This window comes from Callorhinchus milii, unplaced genomic scaffold, assembly GCF_018977255.1.
Source record: "Callorhinchus milii isolate IMCB2004 unplaced genomic scaffold, IMCB_Cmil_1.0 Scaffold1, whole genome shotgun sequence".
Lineage (NCBI taxonomy): Eukaryota > Metazoa > Chordata > Chondrichthyes > Chimaeriformes > Callorhinchidae > Callorhinchus > Callorhinchus milii.
This window is the reverse complement of record NW_024704742.1, coordinates 116022349-116030472: the sequence shown is the minus strand read 5'-3', so window position 1 is coordinate 116030472 and position 8124 is coordinate 116022349. Positions and strand designations below refer to the sequence as shown.

The 8124-nt window shown below is 41.8% G+C and overlaps 1 protein-coding gene and 1 non-coding gene across 2 annotated transcripts; both read left to right on the top strand.

Moving 5' to 3' along the window:
• The first annotated feature begins 364 nt into the window (after positions 1–364).
• trnav-cac lies at positions 365–436 on the top strand. Its single transcript has one exon. It is a non-coding gene; the product is annotated as a tRNA-Val (tRNA).
• Positions 437–6256: 5820 nt separating this feature from the next.
• Positions 6257–7489, top strand: foxd1 (forkhead box D1). The gene is made up of 2 exons (XM_007899799.2): positions 6257–7130; positions 7229–7489. Exons 1-2 carry the CDS (start codon positions 6572–6574, stop codon positions 7417–7419), a joined length of 750 nt encoding a protein of 249 aa, XP_007897990.1. The 5' UTR covers positions 6257–6571; the 3' UTR covers positions 7420–7489.
• Positions 7490–8124: the final 635 nt, after the last annotated feature.

Genomic DNA, 8124 nt, shown 5'->3' with positions numbered 1-8124 from the left:
CCTCCATAGATTGCAGATCATCCAGAACTCTGCAGCATGTGTCCTCTCCCGCACCAAGCTCTGCAATCCCATTACCCCCATCCTCGCCCGACTCCACTGGCTTCCTACCACATAGAGGACACAGTTCAAGATTCTGGTCCTCACCTTCAAAGCCCTCCATGGCCTTGCTCCACCCTTTCCTCTGCGACCATCTAACCCCCTACCAACCTGCCCGCTCCCTCCACTCAGCGGGCTCCAGCCTGCTTTATGTCCCCGCCTCGCCCACCCCACCAATGGTGGGCGTGCCTTCTGCCACTCTGCCCCCACCTTCTGGAACGCCATCCCGCAGTCCCTCCACCTCGCCCCTCGCTTGTTTCCTTCAAGGAGTCCTGTAGCTCAGTGGTTAGAGCACTCGCCTCACAAGTGAGAGACCTGGGTTCGATTCCCGGCAGGGCGAAACCTTGGGCAAGTTTCTTTACTCCACACGCCTGATAATAATCCCTGAAGAAAAGAAACAATAATAATTTAGTCACTTCAATCCATGACTGTTTGTGGGACACTGCTGTCCGCATTGGCTGCCGCATTTCACCCACAAAAAAGCAATCAATTCACTTTACAGTATATTCTGTGAAGCACTTTGAGATGTGAAAAACGCTAATTCAAATTCAAGGATTATTATTATTATTACTAAGACCTGTCTCAAGACCCTCCTCTTCAATCATGCCTTTTGTCACCCTCCTTCCACCTCTGCTCTCCACCCTCCCCCAGCTTGGGTCCGAAATACTGATTGTCCAGCGCTTTGGGACATCCCAACATGAAAGGCGCTATACAAGTGTAATGCTGTTGTTGCTGTTGTTGTTTTGATAAACTTCATACAATGTGGTCTCAGACCCAACTTGAGGATTATTAGATGTGGAATGAACACCTCTCTGCAGTTCCAATTTATTATGCACATTACAGATTATAAACCATTTGACACTGCACCCTTACTCTACCATTAAAGAACAGTTCGCAGCACTTCAGATTGGCTAGCAGCAGCTCAGTCGGAGTGATTAATTAGCATGTAGAGAAATTGGCAAATACCCTTCAGATAGTATGGGACAGAGTCCAAGACAATGAAGAGCATGAAGAAATTACACAAACAATAAGTCAATGTTGCAAATACAGAATGACTAGCGCTTAAAGACAACATACCAAGAATATTAGTTTTCTTTATTTACAATCTCATTCCTTCATTCTCAGGGATACACAAAGGCTGAATTCTAAATTATAATAATACTTGCATTTGATATAGCGCTTTTCAAGTCTTCTGGACGTCTCAAAGCACTTCATGGAATATACTGTAAAGTGAATTGACTGTATATTTGTGGGCTGAATTATCAAATTAGCTAAAAATGTCAAGTTAAATAATAATAAAGAAAGAATTTGGATTTTATCGCACTTAATGACTTTGAAGCGTTTCAAAACATTTCATGGTAATTATTGTCATTTGTAGTGACTGTTTTGTAATGAAACGCAGCAGCTATTGTGTGCAAGGAAAATCTGGAGCATTGTTGAGACGTCTCAAAGTTCTTCACAGAATATGCTGTAAAGTGAATTGACTGTATATATTGTGGGTGAAATGCAGCAACCAATTGCTCACAGCAGTGTTCCACAAACAAACCAATTATTATTTGGTCAAAATATTATGATTAACTACTTCACATAGTGAGATAATGGAGCTCACTGACTGAAGCAATGGTTGAATCAAATAGTAAAGATGAATTCAAGAGGAAGATAGACCTGCACGCAAGAAAGAGGGCAATAATAACTAATAACATGGTACTTTCTCATGTCTTCGAGACATCTCAAAGCGCTTCACAGAAGATACTGTAAAGTGAATTGACTGTATACCGACATCTAATTGTGCACAGCAGTGTTCCACAAACAGTTGTGGATTGAAGTGACCAATTCGTTATTTTTTTTTTGAAGGAATTATTACCCCCAGAAAAGTGATCCACCAATCGACTAACAAATCGGCTCTTACTTACTTCTAGGCAAACAGAGGCATGTGGAGTAAAGAAACTTGCCCAACATTTCGCCCTGCCAGGAATGGAACCCAGGTCGCTCACTTGCGAGGCGAGTGCTCTAACCACTGAGCTACAGGATTTCAAAGGTATAGGAGGGAATGAGGAATTAATGGAAACGTGTATGAAATATAAATACCGTCATGGACTGGTTGGGCAAGTGGCCTGTTTTTGTGCTATACATTCTTTGTAAATCTTTGTAAACTGTTAACTTTCACCATAGCTTCTGCATATGTTAATATCACCTTCCGAAACTCAATAAGAAACCTTAAGTATTGCATGTATACCCCCTGGCAGATCCTTCCATTGTAAAGTACTCCAAGATGTTAGGCTACATGGAGGACACATCATAAATGCAAGTTGGTGTAAATGTAAAGGACACAAGAACAAACAGGAAGGTGCTATATAATGTAACAGTTTGCACCCCCAGGGTAGGAGCCCTGGGTTGGTGAATTGCAGTGATGACTTGTGCTTATTTAAACTGAAGAGCAGAAGAAACCAGAGGTCAAAAGATGAGTTTCAAGGAAGTGCATTAGACTTCTGTTGGAAGTAAGACATTCATTTCAATGTACAGAATTTGTGTAAAACGCAACATAGATATTGGCGCAAACAATCTCAAAATGGATTAGAATGGAGATGTCCTGTAGCTCAGTAATTAGAGCACTCGCCTCGCAAGTGAGAGTCCTGGGTTTGATTCCCAACAGGGCAAAATGTTGGGCAAGTTTCCTTACCCCACACATCTCTGTTTACCTAGCAGTAGGTTGGTGCTCAATAATAATACTTTGGTCACTCAATCTACGACTGTTTGCGGGACTCTGTTATGCGCAATTGGCTGCTACGTTTTGCCCACAAAATATATAGTCAATTCACTTTACAGTATATTCTGTAAAGCGCTTTGAGATATCTCAAAGATGTGATAAGGTGCTATACCAAATGCAGGGGTTATTATTATTATCATTACCAACACATAATGCTAAACAAAATGAACATATAACTAACCTGATTTTCGTATTAATCACCATCATCTTACTTGACATTGCAATAAAGCTAAGCTAAATCATGTAAAGTTGAACACTTATTCCTTGTTACTGAAACACCATGGCAACTTGACATCTGATGAAATAGGTGGAGGATTAGACTTGAAAGTCGAATTAGATCGGTTGGCCTGTGCGTGTCGGATCTTTCCAAACAAATGCTTGTAATATTTCCAAACCATTGCATGATCTTAGCACAAGACCGAATTCAAAGATCAGCGTTTCTTTTTGATTTGGGAGAAACACGTGCGGAACGATGCATCATTGAACGGTGCAACCCTCAAGCTAAAAAAAACAGCAACTTGAATGATGTTTAGAGCTCGGATCGTGGTGCCAGAAAGACAGGAACAACGTTACCATGGCCCAAAGCAAGCAACATGCCACAAGTTACTATTTTACCACAGCGAACGGGAAAGACACAAAGAGGTCCACACAGCATAATTGATCAGAAACGCTGCAAAACAAATAAACAAGTTGCCCAGACAGAAAGCGCTCTCAATGTTAAACGCTTCTCGGCCAAAGCACTATAGTTTAAAAATACAGCTTTTCTTAAAAATAACTTCCTCGCAGTTGTTTTTCTTTGGTGCTGGTCCCTCGGCTATTGCCAAATAAAACAGCAAAAGCCAATATTGATGTTAACTTTATATGAACTGGGATCCATTAATCTTTCGGTCTCCCGTATAAAGAATGATAGCGTTATGGAGAGCTGCAGTTCTTTATATATAGCAAAATACCAACCACCATCTGGCAATGACTCTTAAATTCTATTCACAATACTTGACTTATCTGCATATTATATTATATTATATTCGCCTTAACACATCTATTTAGGTTCTATTTCATGCGTTTTTATATTAATAATAATAATAATAATCCTTGCATTTGATTTTAGTGTTTGATTGTGATCGCTTGGTTATCTTATGTTTGCGTGTTTGTTTTGTGAAGTTGCTCAGTTTATAAGATACGTTTAACATGTCTAAATTGAGCGCCTCCTGTCTTAATACAACTAAAGCCATTGCTTATCCCTCTTGTCTGCTTTCTGCTCACCACAATTACACAGACACAGTGAGGCGTTTGAAAACGGTTCAAGAAAAACCCTTCATATTATTCTCAGCCCATAATTAATAATTGTCTCCTTTTCAAAGAGTTTCTTGTGATTTCATGGACCTGTGCTTCCTTGTTCCTCTTTTGTGATTATGATCATGTAACAAACACTGCAAAACACTAATGTCACTGGCGATCTGGGTTAGCAATATTGTATCAACCGAAAATTAATAACAATATCCTTGCATTTATCACGTCTTCGAGACGTCTCAAAGCACTTCACGAATATATTGTGAAGTAAATCGACCGTATATTTTGTGGGCGAAACGTTATATTACATTACATGATATTATACTGTATTAGCTATTCTTTTAAACGAACGTCTATCTATCTATCTATCTATCTATCTATCTATCTATCTATCTATCTATCTATCTATCTATCTATCTATCTATCTATCTATCTATTTATATGTCTGTCTGTTTGTCTATCTATCTGTCGAAATATATCTATATATATTATTCTATCGGTACCGCTCATGCTCAGAATGAATCGTTGAGTCATGCCTTAACTTTCCAAATGACATTTATATTTATTTATCTTTTGATGAAAATAAATGGTAACTAATTAAAAGCATAGATCATATTTCGACTCATTGCTCCTCATAAGATCCAACGTTAAGATGTAATATACAGCAGAGGAATTATAGGAATTGAGCAATTATGGTAATTGCTGACCAGAATGGCTGATGCATTCACTAACATGTGCCCAGACTTTCAGTGAGCGCCTCAAGCAGCTCTCGTGTTTGTTTATAATCCAGTCTGTAATATATTATGAAGACCACACTTGTTACTGATATCACAAAAAGAACTATGCTGTGGCGCTTTCTGTTCATATTCAGCTGTGTGTTATTGCATAGACTTCAAACGCCGTGTTATATTTCACGTTAGATTTCTGCTTTTAATTTTGAAACGTTTTCATAACATGTATGGGGAAGAGACTCGTGTCTGTTCAAAAGGAATTTGTGCAATAAATAATTATGTTAATTGATAACCATACCTTTCAAAATGACTAATATCGTTGTTATTGTTATTATTGTACATGACTTTCCACTAAACTCTCCTGCAAATTGACAAAAGGGGGTTGGAGTTTGTTGGGATAAACTATTTCTACCTTCCATCTTTCAGAGATGAAAGGCAGAAATAGTATCTCGACTTATCTGGAAGGGTTGTTATTGCAGCTGAAACTTAAAACGGGAAAGAATGCAACTTCAGTGTATGTTATATTATGTTGTACCCCCGGATAGGATGTGTCCTCGCTTTATACCTCACACCGACTTCGTTTAAAAGAATGCAAAACGCTTTCTTTCGCTTTACCAGAGGTCACAAAAGTCCAGTCAATTTTATGCAAAACGTTCAAGGTGACGACAGCAATTAGGTATTTTTTTTGTTCGCCATCTTTTTCTCTGGGGAGACCTTATTGTTTCAGAAAAAAAATGTTTGCGAGCAAAGAAACCTATAGGTTAAGGTTTTACAGCTGCAGCTCGCCGCTGGCCACGAATTAACCCGCTGCTGCTTCGGTTACATGCAAGCGACTGAGCGTTAGAGCAGCTCATCCACCCACGTTGCAGCTCGCCTGGGCTAAAGCCGGGCTGCACCGGGTTAAACAAGCAAGTGGGAAGAAAGGCAAAGGACCTCAGTCGGGCTGCGTTTCCTGCTGCGGATTTCATTTGAGAAATCTTCCGAAGTAGGTTTATTTCATATATTGTTTCTTATGAGATCTGTGTGTGTGTGTGTGTGTGGGTGTGTGTGGGTGGGTGGGTGGTGGGTGGTGGGGGTTAGCTATATATAAAGTTGATATGTTGTATGCATACATAGACATATATGTACAGAGATATAGAGAGATATAAAGTGCGCGCCTCAGATAAAGGAGCGTTGCACGATTGGAGACGGGAGGCGGCGGCTGCACAGGAGAGCGCAGTGTGTCTGAGATGCGGGGTTTGTGCATCGCGTCCTGTTCGATACGGCGAAGAAGGAATTTGATAAGATTTTCTAATTCAGGCTGACGTTGGGGGCCATGTGATCTCAGCTGCAATATAAGGGCCCGGAAAGATCCGCCCTCTCTCCTTTGCCTTACATTTAGGGTTGAGATCTCGCTTTTTTTTTTGCTTTTTTTGGTGTGTGTGTGTGTGTGTGTGTGTGTGTTTTCCACATTCACGAGAACGATTCGGCTGAGAGAGGATCTGGTCTCGTTCCAGCGAGACTCCCCGGTTGATCTTTGGAGCCGAGGTTTGCAGTGGGATTGGGAAGGTTGGCAGGAGGAGGGACAATTTCCTGTTTCAGTTGCCCTTTTGCCTGGGTTCCTTATGTGGATAGCTGGTGGAAGGTTGGCAAGAACCGCCCAGAGCCTCTCAGATCAACCCCGCGAGTCCCTGGATCTGTGCGTATCATGACTTTGAGTTCTGAGATGTCCGATGCATCCATCGTTTCGGAAGAGACCGATATAGATGTGGTGGGAGACGGGGCGGAAGGAGAGGAGGACGAGGCCCAGAGGGATAGCTCTTATGGGGAAGTGGTGGCCCAAATGCACTCCGAGATCCTCACCAGCCGCTCGCCTTCCTGTGTGGATACCTCCTCAAACAGGGATCCTTACAAACCAGCCAGCAAAAACCCTCTGGTGAAACCTCCTTACTCCTACATCGCCTTAATCACCATGGCAATCCTCCAAAGTCCCAAAAAGAGACTCACTCTGAGTGAGATCTGTGAATTTATCAGCAATCGGTTCCCCTATTACCGGGAGAAGTTCCCAGCCTGGCAGAACTCCATCCGGCACAACTTGTCCTTGAACGACTGCTTCGTGAAGATTCCCAGGGAGCCCGGCAACCCGGGCAAAGGCAACTACTGGACCCTGGATCCCGAGTCGGCAGATATGTTTGACAACGGCAGCTTTTTGCGGAGACGGAAGCGATTCAAAAGGCAGCAATCTCCGGATCTGCTCCGGGACCATGGTAATTATATTCCCACTTATGGCTACGGACCTTACGGCTGTGGATACGGGCTTCAGATCCAGGCTTACCACCCTCACTCTGCCGTTTTTGCCTTTCAGCATCCTTCAAGGCAGGCCCACTCCATCCCCCCGCCGACCATACTGCCCACAGGCGAACTCGCCAGGACCTCCTTCTACCCCCAGCTCAGCCCTACTCTCCCCCCCGTGCAGACTGTCAAATCCACCTCAGCCATCTCCAGATCGCCTTTCTCCATAGAAAACATCATCGGAGCCAGTCCCAGTCCTGCTAACTGCTCCCCGCAGACTCCCGGAGTCCCCATGTTGTCATCAGCAATACCTTCCTCTTCGTCGATCTCGCATCAAGACACTATCATACAAAATGCAGGGAACTTTAATGGTAGGATTGCAAATGTTAATGGCTGTTAATAAACATTAAAAAAAACACGCCTGTCCGAAGGTAGGATTATTTTTGTATATTTCCTATGTGCCAAGCAGATTAATGGACTGTCCACGATTTCATCAAACTTGCTCTTGTGTATATATATTTATGTACATGGCCAAAGCCTTGGGTTGGAATGACAGAAATATCTGTACAATGAGTTGTGCTGTGTTGCTAAACTTCCAATGGTGCGGGGTTTATATAGGGTATCTCAGGTGTAAAAATCCAACTTGACACAAAACGATTAACAATTTTTTTTGAAGGCAGTGCAAAACTAAATCTGTTCTTGAAGGGCATCAATGGTATATCGGCCGTTCACTATGTACAGTGCAAGAACCGTCTCTTTAAAGAATGTAATAGAGAGGGTCTAAAATAGACAGATCTCTAAAGCTGTGAAACAGAAGATTCTCAAACGCCTTTTCAGCTGACGTTTTTAACCTGTGTTTTGTATATGGATTTTACGTTTTATAGACTATGTACCTCTCTAAAGCAAAAAAAAATGTAAAATTGGATACTGGCAAGCATTCCTGTATTATTTTATTGCAATATTTTCACA

What these genes read in the sequence shown, in the direction of transcription:
- foxd1 (XM_007899799.2), top strand. Translation starts at nt 6,572, where the DNA reads ATGACTTTGAGTTCTGAGATGTCCGATGCATCCATCGTTTCGGAAGAG. An exon ending in GGATCTGCTCCGGGACCATG is followed by an intron (nt 7,131 to 7,228) that starts GTAATTATATTC and finishes TTTGCCTTTCAG; the next exon opens with CATCCTTCAAGGCAGGCCCA.